The sequence below is a fragment of the Salmo salar genome, chromosome 09 (assembly GCF_965601325.2).
Source record: "Salmo salar chromosome 09, fSalSal1, whole genome shotgun sequence".
NCBI classification, from domain to species: domain Eukaryota; kingdom Metazoa; phylum Chordata; class Actinopteri; order Salmoniformes; family Salmonidae; genus Salmo; species Salmo salar.
In genome coordinates, this window is record NC_138299.1 from 72,261,373 (window position 1) to 72,280,005 (window position 18,633).

The 18,633-nt window shown below is 47.0% G+C and overlaps 1 protein-coding gene across 1 annotated transcript; it reads left to right on the forward strand.

Moving 5' to 3' along the window:
* The first annotated feature begins 687 nt into the window (after nucleotides 1–687).
* LOC100286423 (FACT complex subunit SSRP1) lies at nucleotides 688–13,143 on the forward strand. The gene is made up of 18 exons (XM_045723894.2): nucleotides 688–835; nucleotides 1,431–1,512; nucleotides 2,238–2,423; nucleotides 5,780–5,885; nucleotides 6,089–6,282; nucleotides 6,587–6,687; nucleotides 7,880–8,009; nucleotides 8,179–8,282; nucleotides 8,453–8,581; nucleotides 8,777–9,001; nucleotides 9,099–9,171; nucleotides 10,673–10,805; nucleotides 11,019–11,061; nucleotides 11,140–11,272; nucleotides 11,426–11,593; nucleotides 11,830–11,927; nucleotides 12,279–12,477; nucleotides 12,613–13,143. The coding sequence occupies exons 2-18, from the start codon at nucleotides 1,459–1,461 to the stop codon at nucleotides 12,673–12,675; spliced, it is 2,139 nt and encodes a 712-aa protein (XP_045579850.1). The 5' UTR covers nucleotides 688–835; nucleotides 1,431–1,458; the 3' UTR covers nucleotides 12,676–13,143.
* The last annotated feature ends 5,490 nt before the right edge of the window (nucleotides 13,144–18,633 follow it).

The following is an 18,633-nucleotide window of genomic DNA, read 5'->3' on the forward strand; positions in this document are numbered from 1 at the left end:
ATTTATGTTGATTTATTTTCCCTTTGGTACATAATATGACATTTGAAATGTGAGTGTAATGTTTACTGTTAATTTTCTATTGTTAATTTATCTTTTGTTTATGATCTATTTCACTTGCTTTGGCAATGTAAACATATGTTTCCCTTGCCAATAAAGCCCTTAAATTGAAATTGAATGGAGAGAGAGACAGAGAGAGAGAGAATAATATGTTAAATCTAACAATTGCAAAACTAATATTTAATTATTGTCAAAACATTGATGTGCGTCTGCTCATAGTAGTAGTCATGGTATGTTGATATTGGAACAAGGCAACAGGATTTTACAAAGCTTTTTACAGGATTTCAGTAACCTATTAGCGTAATTCCTGTGCCAAAGTAGTACAGTAGGCTATATTGGACAGGACTGGTGGGGAGTCTTGTAGTTTCATCACCATCCATCGTCACAAATGAGCAATTCAATTGGAGAACCTCTCACGCATCATTTAACAACAGGCTGCTGCGTGCACCCCTTAGTGGGGGTGAGCAGTTATTGCATGCAGTTCTGACAACTATGAGAGGTTTATTTGAATTTCATAACAGGAGACAAGTAGGCCGAGCTAAACTCATTCGTATTAAACAATTCTCACCTACTTGTAGGCCAAGTTGTTTATGTGAGTGTCAGACGAAAGACCTACACGAGTAGGTGTAGGTCCTACACCTTTGAAAAAGTGTTACTTTCTGGAAATTAGAAGGAAACGGAAGTGAATTCAAAACTAGTACGGATTATTTCCGGTGACGTCGGCTCGTGGGCTGATGCTTCACGCGGGAAACAGAGAGGTCTCCTCATCACGTTGACAGTAAGACATCACGTTTGTTCGTTTTATTGAGGGAGAAAGGTAGCGGATTCTAAGTAGATGTGTATAAAACCAAACAGATGAGACCAGTAACATTGGCCTAGTTACTATTGACCCATTGGAGTTAAATAGCTAACGAAGAAACGCCACATAATCACTAGCCAGCTAACGTTAACATGCTAGCCACACTGGCATCCATTTACTAGCCACATCGCTAAGAATGGCCAGCAAACTATGGTAGCTAAATAGCTAGTATCGGCATGTTCTTGCCACAAAGAAAGCAGCTAGCTAGCTACAATTTGCATATTGTTGTTCTCTCAATACTAAGCTTTTATACCCGCATTGAGTTGTCACTTGTTGCTAACTTGGCTAGCTAAATATTTACATGGTTGTTGTTATTGGCAAGCTAGCCTAACTACATGTTTTGACTTTACGCTAAGTTAGCTCTATAGTAAATGAAATGTCAACAGACTCACATGTTGACTCTCAAAGGAATTAGCTTGCTACCTAGCTAGTTAGCTATTACAACTTGGGCTCCTCTGCAAATGAATAACGTCGCTAACACATTTTTTGACATTGTTTTATTCTGTGTACTCAGTTGAACATCACTTCTTGTGGAGGCAGAGATGGGAGACACGCTTGAGTTCAACGAGATCTACCAGGAATCCAAGGGGTCCTGGGTCAGTAGTTAGTTTACCTCATCATGCCATCTACCATCAGTGTCTTAACTAACCAGGTCCCGGAGAGCCCCATGCTGTGTAGGCTTTTGTTGTAGCCCAGTACTTAGATGAATCCTGTCTAGGATGAAAGTAGAACACATGCCTGTGGGTCTCCACGCCTTGTGGGTCTCCTAGATCAGGATTGAAGTACACATGGGTAGCATGTATATTAAGGTTGTCATGATACCAGTATCAGATACCAGGAAGGAAGGAAACAAAACATGAAGCAGACTTAATTTCTTATTTTGGCACCCAGTCACATTTGTTTATTTGCAAGCAATAGCACACACTATTTGACAAAGGTAGGCTTTAAAGGACCATAGAGTGAAGTCTTTGCTTTGAAAATCTGGTAGTGTAAATCAGTGGTTCCCAAACTGCGGGGTGCTTGGGGGGTCACCCTCCCGCCTAATTGGGTAGTGCATCATCAGTTCCTCTTGTCCTGTTAGTCATTGCGCACCATAGAGAGCCTATATAGATAGATATAGATATATATATCTTGTTATAAAGGCCCATGTCAGCTAATGTTTTTATTGTGTTCCCTAATGCTGGAAGGAACCGTGTTGTAATTGATGTACAAATAAATGACCACAAACGGGAACCAACCGAAACTCAGCATCTACCTACTATCAAGTTTGGCTGTAACAATAGCCTAAGTGTATTTATGTGTGAGTGGTGACTCCCCGCAGAACGACGGTCGTCTGAGGTTCAGTAAGCAGAACTTGGTGTATAAGAGCAGTAAGACGGGGAAGGTGGACAACATCCCGGCAGCAGAGCTGTCTCAGGCCACGTGGAGGCGTGTATGCCTGGGACACGGCATCAAGCTGGCCACCAGCTCCGGACATGTCTACAAATATGATGGCTTCAGAGACACGGTGAGGCAGTGGTGTGTGTGTGTGTGAACGACTGAGAGAATTTGTTTGAAAATGTTTGTGATTGTCTGTCTGCTGTGGTGGTGTGTTTCTTCGTGAGAGTTCCGTGGGTAGGTGTCGGGTGAGTTTTTAGATACATTTGTTGATCTGTTCCTCAGGTTGTGTGCCCGGTTGAGTGAGTGCAAGAGGGGATGTGTGTGAGTGCGCGTGTATGTGTGTATGATCTAACCTTACCAGTGCTGCAGGAGAGGGAGAGAAGGAAGGCTGGTCTCCTGAGGTTAATCAGTGTGTATTTGAAAATGGTTTCTTCTGACTGTGGTGGTTCAGACAATGATGTCATTGTTTATTATCCTGCACACTGTCACTGGTGAGGAATTCAAACATAGGTTAGTGGAGTGGCCAGCCTGTCAGTTTGATGCGTTTACCTTCTATATCATGTTCCACTGGTTAAACACCACCTCAGCCCCACTCCCCATGCGTACTCAATGCTTTGAATGTCTGTTCTCAAAAAGTAATGGTCATTTATTGGATTTAGGAGTGGTGCAGTGCACTGGCGAGTTGTGAAGTCCACGTATCACGAGCCATCTGTTTGCTAATTTGGTACTACTTGTGAAGCGCACCGCTCTTTAACGGAGTTGGCTTTGTATTGATCAGGACTCGACGGTGTTAGCCATAACTGGGTTGTATTCACTAGGCACAAAACGGAAACAAAGCCGGGGCCAACACGGGGAGGGACGATCTTGTCCAATGAGAAGTGCTTGTTTTTGTTTTCTGTTGCAAAATACTTTGCTATGGTGTCTGCTAATGCATAGCACCCTGGTGGGAAGATCCTATGGCAGCATCATATTCATTTTTTCTTTTTCTTATTTAGCTAGGCAAGTCAGTTAAGAACATTCGTATTTACAATGACGGTCTTCGCCGGGCCAAACCCTAACCCGGACACCGCTGGGCAAATGGTGAGCTGCCCTAGTTAGGGGGCGAGGAAGAGGGGTGGTGGAATGGAACAACTATGGGGTGGAGGATTGGGACTGTTTGGTGTTTTGTGCATATGCATATATTGATTGTGTGGATAGTGGATGGGAAGGCTGGGATGAGTGTTATTATGGTTGTTTGAGTGAGGTAAGCAACCTGACTCTGCCAAAGCTCTAATGAGAGACGGCGCTCTTAACACAGGGGCTGATGAGGACAGCAGGAACACACACACACACACACACACACTGATGTGTTTGTCTTTACACAGTTACAGGCCAGTCATTATACAGACACACAGATTTATATCCAGTATATAGTCTGAAATGGAAACACACTTAGATCTGTATACATGTCCTGTCACATACAAACACAATGCCTTCATACATCTTCACAAACACACGTACAGATGCTGTCAACACACTGATCTGATATTCTATACACACACAGCTTGGCGTATAGTCTCTTTCGCCGTCCAACCAACACACACACACACACACACACACACACACTCTAATAACCCAACAGACAAGCTGATACCCAGGTGCATAAACTCTCTTTCCCACACACTCTTTTTCCTCTCTCTCTCACACACACACACTCTGTCCTTCACACACATGTGGAAGTGGTTGAGGTGTGTGTGTGTCTGTGTGCCCCAGCTCTAATCGGGCCTGCAGGATAAATAAACAGGCTGATTGTAAGCGGCAGAGAGGGAGGGAGTGGACGGATTACATTCACCTCCAGCGTCCCAGGGGGCCGAGCGTCAGGAGGGGCCATAATTGAGCTTTGATGAATTAGCCCCCTCATCAAGGGGGAGGAAGGGAGAGGGGGAGGAAAGGGGGTGTGTTTTTTTGTTTTTCAGACTAGTGGGGCATTAAGGATTTAACTGAGAACATCTTTCTACTCAGTTTTTCTTCTTTCACGTTCTCTCTTCCTCTCTTTCCCCCCCGCCACACATCTCCTCTCCCCCCGCCACACATCTCCTCTCCCCCCCGCCACACATCTCCTCTCCCCCCGCCACACATCTCCTCTCCCCCCGCCACACATCTCCTCTCCCCCCGCCACACATCTCCTCTCCCCCCGCCACACATCTCCTCTCCCCCCGCCACACATCTCCTCTCTCCTCTCCCCCCCGCCACACATCTCCTCTCTCCTCTCCCCCCGCCACACATCTCCTCTCCCCCCGCCACACATCTCCTCTCCCCCCGCCACACATCTCCTCTCCCCCCCGCCACACATCTCCTCTCCCCCCGCCACACATCTCCTCTCCCCCCGCCACACATCTCCTCTCCCCCCCGCCACACATCTCCTCTCCCCCCCGCCACACATCTCCTCTCCCCCCGCCACACATCTCCTCTCCCCCCCGCCACACATCTCCTCTCCCCCCCGCCACACATCTCCTCTCCCCCCCGCCACACATCTCCTCTCCCCCCGCCACACATCTCCTCTCCCCCCCGCCACACATCTCCTCTCCCCCCCGCCACACATCTCCTCTCCCCCCCGCCACACATCTCCTCTCCCCCCCGCCACACATCTCCTCTCCCCCCGCCACACATCTCCTCTCCCCCCCGCCACACATCTCCTCTCCCCCCCGCCACACATCTCCTCTCCCCCCGCCACACATCTCCTCTCCCCCCCGCCACACATCTCCTCTCCCCCCCGCCACACATCTCCTCTCCCCCCCCGCCACACATCTCCTCCCCCCCCGCCACACATCCTCCTCTCCCCCCCCGCCACACATCTCCTCTCCCCCCGCCACACATCTCCTCTCCCCCCGCCACACATCTCCTCTCCCCCCGCCACACATCTCCTCTCCCCCCCGCCACACATCTCCTCTCCCCCCGCCACACATCTCCTCTCCCCCCGCCACACATCTCCTCTCCCCCCGCCACACATCTCCTCTCCCCCCGCCACACATCTCCTCTCCCCCCCGCCACACATCTCCTCTCCCCCCCGCCACACATCTCCTCTCCCCCCCGCCACACATCTCCTCTCCCCCCCGCCACACATCTCCTCTCCCCCCCGCCACACATCTCCTCTCCCCCCCGCCACACATCTCCTCTCCCCCCCGCCACACATCTCCTCTCCCCCCCGCCACACATCTCCTCTCCCCCCCGCCACACATCTCCTCTCCCCCCGCCACACATCTCCTCTCCCCCCCCGCCACACATCTCCTCCCCCCCGCCACACATCCCCTCTCCCCCCCGCCACACATCTCCTCTCCCCCCGCCACACATCTCCTCTCCCCCCCGCCACACATCTCCTCTCCCCCCCCGCCACACATCTCCTCCCCCCCCCGCCACACATCTCCTCTCTCTCCCCCCGCCACACATCTCCTCCCCCCCGCCACACATCTCCTCTCTCTCCCCCCCACACATCTCCCTCTGCAGGATTATGAGAGGATCTCGGAGTTCTTCAAGGCCAACTACAAGGTGGAGCTGACAGAGAAGGACATGTGTGTGAAGGGCTGGAACTGGGGCACTGCTAAATTCTCTGGTAAACAACACCCTCTAAAACTCTAAACGCCCGTCACACCAGCAGAGGATCTAGTCCTTATATAGTTCCCTCTTGGATGTTTTCGTAACCATATTTTTAATCTCTCTGGATCTCTCTTGAAGCGTTCGTTGTAGCATTTCTCCAGCTATGTTGAGGTGCGTTGTGGGAGCTGTAGTCTTTAACCCCCCCCCCGCCCTCCGCAGGTCCATTGTTGTCGTTTGATGTGAATGATAGCTCTGTGTTTGAGATCCCCCTGGCCAGCGTGTCCCAGTGTGCCACAGGGAAGAACGAGGTGACGCTGGAGTTCCACCAGAACGATGACGCTGAGGTCTCTCTCATGGAGGTCCGTTTCTACGTCCCCCCTGGCCCCGCAGACGAGGGGGCAGACCCCGTGGAGGTAACCCACGCTATACTACCGGACCTGTACCAGGGAGAGAACTAACTTAACAACCACTCTGTACTGCCACTGGTTGAATGGTGGTCATCGGTGCCTTACTGGCTTTACCCCAGCAGATGGCGCTACCACTACAGCTGTTCTGTACTCAGAAACAGTTATTTTCACAGCAACATCAATGATGCAGTGATTAATGTTAATCCTGTTTAAACCCTTCCTTCCTTCCTTCCTTCCTTCTTCCTTCCTTCCTTCCTTCCTTCCTTCCTTCCTTCCTTCCTTCCTTCCTTCCTTCCTTCCTTCCTGTCAGGCGTTTGCCGCGAACGTGCTGTCTAAGGCAGATGTGATACAGGCTACTGGAGATGCTGTGTGTGTCTTCAAAGAGCTGCAGTGCCTCACACCCAGGGGCAGGTACTGTGACATCAGCACCATGAACCAGCATTCATCAGTATTATCCGTCATTATTTTATATAGTGTTACTCTACGTTTATCAGGTTGATCCGCAAATTGTTCACCTGGCTTAATACGCTCCCCCTTCCACGTACTAACTACCACGGACAAGTAGAGCTGAGCCATTCATGCTTTTTGATTATAACACAATAATCACAGTTTTCGTTTTTTTATTTAAATGCGTTATGAAATAAGGACATTACAATGATTTTAATGGAAATTCCAAAACCTAAAATAGTTAACAGTCAAATGCCAAAACACTTCCATTGTCTCGGTCAAGTCCACTTTGGGTGTGAAATGACTATGAAATAGAATATTTCAGTTGTGTTTATTACTTAGTTTTTATTTGATGACTTTATTATTTCTCATTCCTTGACGTCCTCATCTCTTTCTCTGCTCAGCCAGGAGCAGTCAGCCAGGAGCAGTCAGCCAGCCAGGCCATCTAACATTATGTTCTCCTCCATACTGTACTGTCTTCAGTCATCCTACTAGTTCTTCAAAGTAGATAAGATAGACTGTTCAGGAAGTTCTGTCTCTCTCCTCATTGTGTTGTGTACATTCCTCTCTCATACGGTCTGTGTATATCTAACATAACGTAGCAGGTGTAAACGTGTATCTGTCCAGAGATCTGAATATAATGAGGAGATACTCATGTCTCCGCCCTAACAATGGGAGTCGTTGTCCCAAAGGCAACAAGCTTAGGTCCAAAACGCCTTGGGCTTATTTTGGACAGATTCTGGTGAGAGTGAAACCTCTCGCTTCTCCTCTTCCTCTCTGGAAAAAACGGGTGCCGTGAGTTATGGCCATTGTAGTTAATTACCACATTTCTGTGCCGAACTAGTTTAAATATTTGCTTAGGGAAAATTAAACTCCCTTCAGTCCCATACAGTTCTTGAATTGATTTCTCTCGTGAATGATTTGATTTCTCTCTAGAGAAACGGCGAGTTGGAATACATTATTATTATTTTTTTAAACTTGGAATTCAAGTAATTCAACCAACGTCGGTCGATTCGTTGTTTAATAACCGTCCAAAAAACAAAATTTCACTTAGTCGCTCAGCACTACCACTACAAGACAAACACCTACTATGATCACAGGTCTTCCTCTCTTTCTTGCCCTCGTTCACCGACTTTCTTCTCTCTCTGTGTGTCAGGTATGATATCCTCATCTACCCCGCCTTCCTCCACCTCCACGGTAAGACGTTTGACTACAAGATCCCCTACACCACCGTGCTGCGTCTCTTCCTGCTACCACACAAGGACCAGAGACAGATGTTCTTTGTGGTAAGTGTTGTGTGTGTGTGTTTGATTGAGGTGAGTGCTTGACAGTAGACTGTATTAAGTTGTGTCCGGCACCAAACGCGTGGACAATACAGTGTGAATGCAGTCGTGCTCACGTCAAACGCCGTGTCAGCCTCTTCGATTCGTAACCATTCCCTCCCTCCGTCTATAGATCAGTCTGGACCCGCCCATCAAGCAGGGACAGACCCGTTACCACTTCCTCATCCTGCTCTTCTCTAAGGAGGAGGAGCTCCGCCTCACCCTCAACATGAGCGAGTGAGTGGGAGAAATAAACAACAGCAGCTCGACAGCACATGGGAGAGGAACAATTAACTCGTATTGTCGGGTGGTCCAATTTCTGTTTCTCTCCCCCTCTCTCTTTGCGCCCCCCCCTTCCCTTCTTTCTCCCTCTACCATCCCTCCTCTCCCTCCTCTTTTTTCCGTAGGGAGGAGGTGGAGAAGCGTTATGAAGGGAAGCTCAGTAAGAACATGTCAGGTTCTCTCTATGAGATGGTCAGCAGAGTGATGAAGGCTCTGGTCAACAGGAAGATCACCGTGCCCGGAAACTTCCAGGGGTAAAAAAAAAAAACACGCGCTTGCGGAAGCACTCGCAAACACACACCAATGTTCCTCCTCTCCCTAAAGTTCAAACCCCGTTGTGCTTCCAGCAGTTCCTCTTTTGTAAGGTCTACATTATAAACCCATATTATCATAAAGCACTTTGTCGTGCGTTTCGTAATTGAGTCTCCCTCCCCTCCTCTCCCCTGTAGGAACACGCCAGGGGCCCAGTGTATAACATGTTCCTACAAGGCCCAGTCCGGCTTGCTCTACCCGCTGGAGAGGGGTTTCATCTACGTGCATAAGCCGCCTGTCCACCTGCGCTTCGAGGAGATCTCCTGTGTCAATTTCGCCAGAGGAACCACCACGACGCGCTCCTTCGACTTCGAGGTGGAGACCAAGCAGGGGAACCAGTTCACCTTCAGCAGCATAGAGAGGTATGGAGGGGGACTTGGAAACGGACACACAACCGTGTAGATTCTTTGCCTAACGAACAGGTTTCCCCCCCCCCCCCCCTCTCTCCGTCCGTCACAGGGAGGAGTACGGGAAGCTGTTTGACTTTGTAAACGCCAAGAAACTCAACATCAAGAACAGAGGATTCAAGGAGGTAACCTTTAGATGTTTACTGTGGTGGAAATACATTCAACTCTCTTCCGAGATGCGTTTAAGAAATATTGACGGATTTCGCTCTTTTCTTGTGTGTCTGTTGTGTACTCCTGAAGAAGAAGGTTGGTATGGTTACGGGGGTTCGGGAGGGTTGGCTTGGTTTTTTGGTTTGTAGTGGTTACTGCTCGCATGGTGGGCAGGGGGGCGTGTCTGTGTGTTGGATGGGGGAAGAGGAGGGTGCTACCATTCTAATCATGGTGATTGGTTGCTGTGAATGGCCATAAATGATTTACTAATCGGTTTATGATTATGCTGAGACACCTAGAGATGTGTCAGAGTGTGTGTGTGTGTGTGTGTGTGTGAAAAAGAGTGTGTGTGTGTGTTTGGTTGGTTGCCTGCGTTGTCTTGACTAATGTATTGCCTGAGGTGTTGCAGTGTGTTAACTGAAAGACGAAACACGTCCTCTAAACCAGATACAGGAAGTCCTGATTTTTCACCCATAATGTTTTCTGGTAATATAAACATAGCCTGCTCTGTCCGTCAACGGCCAACTTCGTTGCCCTGGGTGGGAGTTGCCATGGTAACAAAGTGACTACCCTGGGGTCACCCGAATGGTCAAGAACTACAAATGAGCCTGTCCTCCACTTCCTCCTGTTGGTCTAGCTTCTAAGCTTTTCACCTAGGGAGAATCTCAATTGCGTTTCCTTGATTCTTCGCGTCCTCTCTCTTCGCCTCATCAAAGCCTCTTGGATTAAAAGGTCAGCGGGGAGTGACCTCTGACCTCATCCAGGGGAGAATGACTGAATGACCCTCTCATTGAAGCCGTGGAGTTCAAGGCTGACCGTTGTACTGCAGGCATTGTTTGCAGAAAACACGATCCCCCATTATAGTGAATAAAACAATCACCAATCATCGTGCCAAAAATGACTTCTAATACACCAGATGTATGTCCTTGAGTCGATTATTTTTTTAAATCCCACACAGTAGTTATAAGGATCATTTTAGTAGCTAATGGCAGACTGCATTACACCGGTTGGCCTTCAACTGAGAGGGGACAGCACTGAGCTAGCCTGCAACGTCACTTCCTGGAGTAGCTCAAACTGCGCATGTTATGTCTCTATGAGACGCCATCTTAACCCACTCCGTTTGGCTTCAGTGCACTACTGAGTCTTTACATAGGAACGAATGGTGTCACGTGATCGATGGCTTTTTCCATTCATATATACAGTCATTGGATGAGAACAATGGGTTTTGAGAGGGAGGCGAAGAGAGGATGTGAGGAATAAACTAAATGCAATTGAGTTTCTTCCCTAGTTTCACTTTTTCCTAGGAGTAGTCCTAAAGGTAAGGAGGTAAGAAAAAGAAGCCATTGTAAAGTGTTGGAACACAGCCCCTGTAATTTAACCTGCAGTCCATGGGAAGAGATGGATGCAGGGCCTTGCTGGAGCATCATGGGTAGTGTAGTCTGACTCTGCTGCTCCCCCCCCCCCCCCCCCCCACAGGGCATGAAGAGTAAGAACAACGAGTACAGTGACTCCGATGAAGACCAGCACGATGCCTACCTGGAGAGGATGAAGGCTGAGGGCAAGATCAGAGAGGAGGGAGACGGCAGCAACGACTCGGACGAAGAGACCGGTGAGTGACGACTCCCGCAGCCAATAGGGTGGCCGGACCGCTGAGTGACAGCTCCCGTTGCCAGTCAGGACCTCGTTAGTAAGAGATCTCAAAGGGACTCGTTCATACGTTAATGGGTTTAAAAACGTCATAGGGATGTTTGGCTGTTGGGAGAGGTTTCAATTTCTAACAGCAGCTGTGTTAGTGATCGTTTTTTTTCTCTTTTTTTACTAGATGAGTCTTTCAACCCTGGGGAGGAGAGTGATGTTGCTGAGGAGTGAGTTTTTACCCCTTCATCCATTACCCACTTCAGTTCCTCTCTCTCTCTCTAACAGTATTTCTCTCTCTCTCTCAGGTATGACAGTAACGCGTCAGTGAGCGACAGCGGCAGCGGAGGCGATGGCACCGATGACGAGGGAAAGAAGAAGAAACCTGCAAAGAAGGCCAAAGTAGTGAAGGAGAGGAAGGAGAGGAAGCCACGCAAAGAGGTGAGAGGGGAGGGGGGGGCGGAGTAAGTCGTGAACAGTAAAATGTGTGTTTATTGTATCAGAGATAAATATACCTTCGTATTGACCTCTGGAGGCACCTAAATAGTGTGTGTGCTCATGTTTCTCTCTCTTCCCCCCCTCTCTGTATTTTAGAAGAAGCAGAAGGACACCAACGCCCCCAAGAGGCCGATGAGTTCCTACATGCTGTGGCTCAACTCCAGCCGCGAGCGCATCAAGTCGGAAAACCCCGGAATCTCAATCACGGAGATCTCCAAGAAGGCCGGAGAGATGTGGAAACAGATAGGGAAGGACGACAAAGAGGTGAGGAACTACTTATTACCTTTTAAATGTAGTAGCTGCTTGAATAAAACAATGTTTTTAATAGTGAGTGAGTGTTGCACCTGGTCTAGTTTTGTGGTTGCATCTCAACTCATGTTGGTTGAGTGCCCTCCGCTGTGCTCCATGGGCATTTTGAATACAATAATGATCATCCTAGCTAACTGTATTTAAACCATTGTTTAGGGAAACAGATTGATAACAAAGGGTCTCTCTGCTAGGGGTGGGACAGGAAAGCAGAGGAGGCTAAGAAGAACTATGAGAAAGCCATGAAGGAATACAGAGAGAACGGTGGAGGCTCCTCTACACCCGCCAAGAAGTACGAGACCACACACACACACACACCAGGGGAGGCTGGTGGGAGGAGCGGTAGGAGGACGGACTCCTTGTAATAACTGGAATGGAATCTATGGAATGGTTTCAAACATACGGAAACCACCTGTTTTACGCCGTTCCGTTGATTCCATCCGTTACAATGAGTCCGTCCTCCTACCGCTCCTCCCACCAGCCTCCTCTGACACACACACACACACCCGTGAAGATCAAATACGCACACGACCAGGTACACTTACAAGCGCTCAAAACACACACTTGTAACCCTGCTTTTAACACGCGCACAAACGTCCGCCCGTCTTTGACCATACATGTCCCTTTTCCGTTTCTCCACCAGGGAGGGCAAGAAGGCAGGAGGCAAGAAGGAGGACAAGAAGGCAGGAGGCAAGAAGAGGAGGTCTGACGGAGGAGAGAAAGAAAAGGAGCAAGGAGGGAACGACAGTTTTAAGAGCAGAGAGTTTATCTCCAGCGAGGAGAGTTCGTCTGAGGGTGAACGGAAGAAGGCCAAGAAAGCCAAAGGAAAACCCAAGAGCAAGGTACTGCACTGTCACTATGACAACAACAGGAATAGCTTTATTTGTGTAGCCATTTTCATAGATTATGATCAAAGCATTCATTAAAATGAAATTACGGGATTATCATAGTGAAGACTCTTTCTCTCGCTCTCTCAGGAGTCTGAGGAAGAGGAGGAAGTGATGACCACGCCCCCCAGCTCTGAAGCGGACTCTGACTAAGGAGAGGGGGAGGGGCCTCTGGAGCTTCTGATGGGCATCAGAACGAACAGGGAACATTTGAACAAGTTTACACAGTGACAGGTGCACAAAGACATATGCACATCATACAACGTTCATACACACACACACACACACACACACACACTAAGTGTTACATGGACCAATAAATTGTACTCTGTGTGGGACATACAGACATTCTTAGAAAGTGAATTATTATGTACTACATTACCCATGATTCTACTGGGTTCTATTCTATTTGCCCCATGGGGTGGTTGTAGTTTAATAGCACTGAGACATGCAGGGGTCATCAGTCTTGAGTTTTTTTGTTGTTGCTTGTCCTTTTGACCTGTTTAGAGAAATGAAGAACTGCAATTCTGTACTTTTTTTATATTTTAATTTTGTTTAATTACCATGTCATGTTTGTTTCTTTTGTTTTCGGACAGAATTAATAAATCTTTTGTAATAAAATCTTTGTGATTGTTTGTGGGAGCTTGAGGAAATGAAGTCCTCAAGGAAATGAAATTATTTAGCAGGCGATAGGACAAAGGACAGGAAGCCATTTAGGAGTACTGGAATGGGGCCATGAATATCTTTAATGAGTAGAGATGTCGGTTTAACCCCGTGAGACAGGTCTCCTGTTCATATTATAAACCCTGAAAAGACCCTCAAGAACACAAACTCTCACACATCTAGAATATGTAGTTGAACTAAAATATACATGTAAAGTGTTGGTCCCATGTTTCATGAGCTGAAATAAAAGATCCCAGAAATGTTCCATATGCACAAAAAGCTTACTTCTCAATGTTTTGCACAAATTTGTTTACATCCCTGTTAGTGAGCATTTCTCCTTTGCCAAGACTAATCGATTTATCTTACAGGTGTGGCATATCAAGAAGCTGATTAAGCAGCATGATCACTGCTGTTTGGGGTTTTAGGCTGGGTTTCTGTACAGCTCTTTGTGACATCAGCTGATGTAAGAAGGGCTTTATAAATACATTTGATTGATTGAGCATTACACAGGTGCACCTTGTGCTGGGGACAATAAAAGGCCACACTAAAATGTGCAGTTTTGTCACACAACACAATGCACACAGATGTCTCAAGTTTCGAGGGAGTGTGCCATTGGCATGCTGACTGCAGGAATGTCCACCAGAGCTCTTGCCAGAGAATTTAATGTTAATTTATCTACCATAAACCACCTACAACGTTGTTTTAGAGAACTTGTAAGTACATTCAACAGGCTTCACAACTACAGACCACATGTAACCACGCCAGCCCAGGACCTCCACATCTGGCTTTTTCACCTGCGGGATCGTCTGAGACCAGCCACCAGGACAGCTGATTAAACTGAGGAGATTTTCTGTCTGTAATAAAGCCCTTTTGTGGTGAATAATGAATTCTGAATGGCTGGGCCTGGCTCTCCAGTGGGTGGACTTATGCCATCCCATACCCATCCATGCCTGCGGCCCTGCCAATTCATGTGAAATCCATAGATAAAGGCCTAACGAATTTATTTCAATTGACTGATTTCGTTATATGAACTGTACCTCAGTAAAATTGTTGCATGTTGAGTTGATATTTTTGTTCAATATACACTGCTAAAAAAAAAAGGGAACACTAAAATAACACATCCTAGATCTGAATGAATGAAATAATCTTATTAAATACTTTTTTCTTTACATAGTTGAATGTGCTGACAACAAAATCACACAAAAAATAATCAATGGAAATCCAATTTATCAACCCATGGAGGTCTGGATTTGGAGTCACACTCAAAATTAAAGTGGAAAACCACACTACAGGCTGATCCAACTTTGATGTAATGTCCTTAAAACAAGTCAAAATGAGGCTCAGTAGTGTGTGTGGCCTCCACGTGCCTGTATGACCTCCCTACAACGCCTGGGCATGCTCCTGATGAGGTGGCGGATGGTCTCCAGAAGGATCTCCTCCCAGACCTGGACTAAAGCATCCGCCAACTCCTGGACAGTCTGTGGTGCAACGTGGCGTTGGTGGATGGAGCGAGACATGATGTCCCAGATGTGCTCAATTGGATTCAGGTCTGGGGAACGGGCGGGCCAGTCCATAGCATCAATGCCTTCCTCTTGCAGGAACTACTGACACACTCCAGCCACATGAGGTCTAGCATTGTCTTGCATTAGGAGGAACCCAGGGCCAACCGCACCAGCATATGGTCTCACAAGGTGTCTGAGGATCTCATCTCGGTACCTAATGGCAGTCAGGCTACCTCTGACGAGCAAATGGAGGGCTGTGCTGCCCCCCAGAGAAATGCCACCCCACACCATGACTGACCCACCGCCAAACCGGTCATGCTGGAGGATGTTGCAGGCAGCAGAACGTTCTCCACGGCGTCTCCAGACTCTGTCACATGTGCTCAGTGTGAACCTGCTTTCATCTGTGAAGAGCACAGGGCGCTAGTGGCGAATTTGCCAATCTTGGTGTTCTCTGGCAAATGCCAAACGTCCTGCACGGTGTTGGGCTGTAAGCACAACCCCCACCTGTGGACGTCGGGCCCTCATACCACCCTCACGGAGTCTGTTTCTGACCGTTTGAGCAGACTCATGCACATTTGTGGCCTGCTGGAGGTCATTTTGCAGGGCTCTGGCAGTGCTCCTCCTGCTCCTCCTTGCACAAAGGCGGAGGTAGCGGTCCTGCTGCTGGGTTGTTGCCCTCCTACGGCCTCCTCCACGTCTCCTGATGTACTGGCCTGTCTCCTGGTAGCGCCTCCATGCTCTGGACACTACGCTGACAGACACAGCAAACCTTCTTGCCACAGCTCGCATTGATGTGCCATCCTGGATGAGCTGCACTACCTGAGCCACTTGTGTGGGTTGTAGACTCCGTCTCATGCTACCACTAGAGTGAAAGCACCGCCAGCATTCAAAAGTGACCAAAACATCAGCCAGGAAGCATAGGAACTGAGAAGTGGTCTGTGGTCCCCACCTGCAGAACCACTCCTTTATTGGGGGTGTCTTGCTAATTGCCTATAATTTCCACCTGTTTTCTATTCCATTTGCACAACAGCATGTGAAATGTATTGTCAATCAGTATTGCTTTCTAATTGGACAGTTTGATTTCACAGAAGTGTGATTGACTTGGAGTTACATTGTGTTGTTTAAGTGTTCCCTTTATTTTTTTGAGCAGTATATATTAGATGGAACACTACACAGGGGCAGATAAGGATAGCATAAACACTTATTTTGTACCCAAGTATGCACTCTTGCTTTCTAACACAGTTTTTGTGTTTTCAAAAATGTAGTAGCCTTTTCAGAACGTAAATGCGTTCATCAAAACAATTATACTGTCAAAATTGCTAATAGGTTAATCAAAGGAGCCCGACGGCCTGCAAAAAGACTAACCCAGCCGTACTTATCTCTTGAGTCCAAGCAGACAACCGAGTTGGTCTGTCTTCAAGAAATACTAGTAGATCAATACATTTTCTTTGCAGTCATTAAGTCATGTTGATCAAAATTGGAAGTATAGCTATTCAAAGGTGCATAATTATGGGCAATTACTCTCCTTTTATGCATATTTCACCAAACAATTTCATACACATCAAATCAAGTACATTATATATACAAATGTATGTGAACACCCCTTCAAATTAGTGTATTCGGCTATTTCAGCCTCACCCGTTGCTGACAGGTGTATAAAATCGAGCACACAGCCATGCAATCTCTGTAGACAAACATTGGCATCAGAATGGCCTTACTGAAGAGCTCATTGATTTTCAATGTGGCACTGTCATAGGATGCTAAGTCAGTTAGTCAAATTTCTGCCCTGTTATTGTGAAGTGGAAACGTCTAAGAGCAACAACGGCTCAGCCTCAAAGTGGTCTGTCCTCGTCTGTCCTCAGTTGCAACACTCACTACCGAGTTCCAAACTGCCTCTGGAAGCAACGTCAGCTTCATGAAATGGGTTTCCATGGCCGAGCAGCCACAAGAAAGCCTAAGATCACCATGCGCAATGCCAAGCATCGGTTGGAGTGGTGTAAAGCTCGCCGCCATTGGACTCCGGGGCAGTGGAAACACTTTATCTGGAGTGATGAATCAAGCTTCATCATCTGGCAGTCTGACGGGCAAATCTGGGTTTCACGGATGCCAGGTGAACGCCACCTGACCAATGCATAGTGGTAACTGTAAAGTTTCGTGGAGGAGGAATAATGGTCTGGGGCTGTTTTTCATGGTTCGGGCTAGGCCCCTTAGTTCCCGTGAAGGGAAATCTTAACGCTACAGCACACAATGACAATCTAGACGATTCTGTGCTTCCAACTTTGAGGCAACAGTTTGGGGAAGGCCCTTTCCTGTTTCAGCACGACAATGCCCCCATGCAAAAAGTGAGGTCCATACAGAAATGGTTTGTCGAGATCGGTGAAGAAGAACTTGACTGGCCTGCACAGAGCCCTGACCTCAACCCCATCAAACACCTTTGGGATGAATTGGAACACTGACTGTGAGCCAGGCCTTATCGCCCAACATTAGTGCCCAATCTCACTAATGCTCTTGTGGCTGAATGGAAGCAATGTCCAACATCTAGTGGAAAGCCTTCCCAGAAGAGTGGAGGCTGTTAAAGAAGCAAAGGAAAGGGAAAGGGGGATACCTAGTCAGTTATACAACTGAATGCATTCAACTGAAATGTGTCTTCCGCATTTAACCCAACCCCTCTGAATCAGAGAGGTGCGGAGGGCTGCCTTAATCGACATCCATGTCTTCGGGGGACCAACTCCATGTTAATGTCCATGATTTTGGAATGAGATGTTTGACGTGCAGGTGTCCACATACTTTTGGTCAGGTAGTGTATTATTCCTGGTAAAAAAATAAAAAATAAGCACATGTGCAGGATTTAATTCCTTCACAATCCAATTCCATGTATTCAATAGAAAGGCTGGTTTGCTCATAGTTTTGTAGACTTTCCATTGCACAGAAACACAATCCACAATAGAAATAAGGAAAGGTCTACACAATGGAGGAACACAACTGATATGAATTTATAGGCCTCAATCAAATCAAATCACATTTTACGCGCCGAATACAACAGGTGTAGACATTACCGTGAAGTGTTTACTTACAAGCCCTTAACTAACAATGCAATTTAAAAAAAAAAACGAGTTAAGAAAATATTTACTAAATAAACTAAAGTAAAAAAAGTAACACAATAAAATAACAATAACATGTATACAGGGGGTACCGGTATCGAGTCAATGTGTGTGGGTACAGGTTAGTCGAGGTAATTTGAGGTAATATGTACATGTAGGTAAGGGTAAAGTGACTATGCATAGATAATAAACAGCGCGTAGCAGCAGCGTAATAAAATCCACATCAAAGCAACGCTCTATAGTGGAAGGTCACAATGTCGAAGATGATGACTTAGGAGTAACGCAAAGTTATGTAGAAGTAACCCATTTTCTGCATCTGCATGTCCACAATATTGTAGAAATGATATATCGTACATGGTACGACACTGACGCAGGGATTTAGAATTTCCTGCAGTAGTATTTACTGATTGCTGGAAACAGTGAACACAATTGCACACATTTATCTTCTGATGAATACAATGCAGGGGCACAACTTTCACTGGGGACGGGGCTGACATGCCCCCCCCCACATTCTGAAATGGCGTTTTTGTCCCCCCCCAGTTTTATCATTGGAGTGTGATACAAAACATGGTAACGGTGTGCTGTAGGACCATGCGGACGCCTCTGAGCTGTCGGGTAGGCTGTTTGGAGTGTTTATCCCACTGGATAAAAAAATATATACACTACCAGTCAAAAGTTTTAGAATACCTACTCATTCAAGGGTTTTTCTTTATTTTTACTATTTTCTACATTGTAGAATAATAGCGAAGACATCAAAACGATGAAATAACACATATGAAAACATGTAGTAACCAAACAAGTGTTAAGAAAATATAAATATGTTTATATTTGAGATTCCTCAAAGT

Coding starts and splice junctions, on each gene's coding strand:
- LOC100286423 (XM_045723894.2), top strand. CDS start 1,459: ATGGGAGACACGCTTGAGTTCAACGAGATCTACCAGGAATCCAAGGGG. Junction 5,886..6,088: donor GGGCACTGCTAAATTCTCTG/GTAAACAACACC, acceptor CGCCCTCCGCAG/GTCCATTGTTGTCGTTTGAT. Junction 11,928..12,278: donor TCCTCTACACCCGCCAAGAA/GTACGAGACCAC, acceptor TTTCTCCACCAG/GGAGGGCAAGAAGGCAGGAG.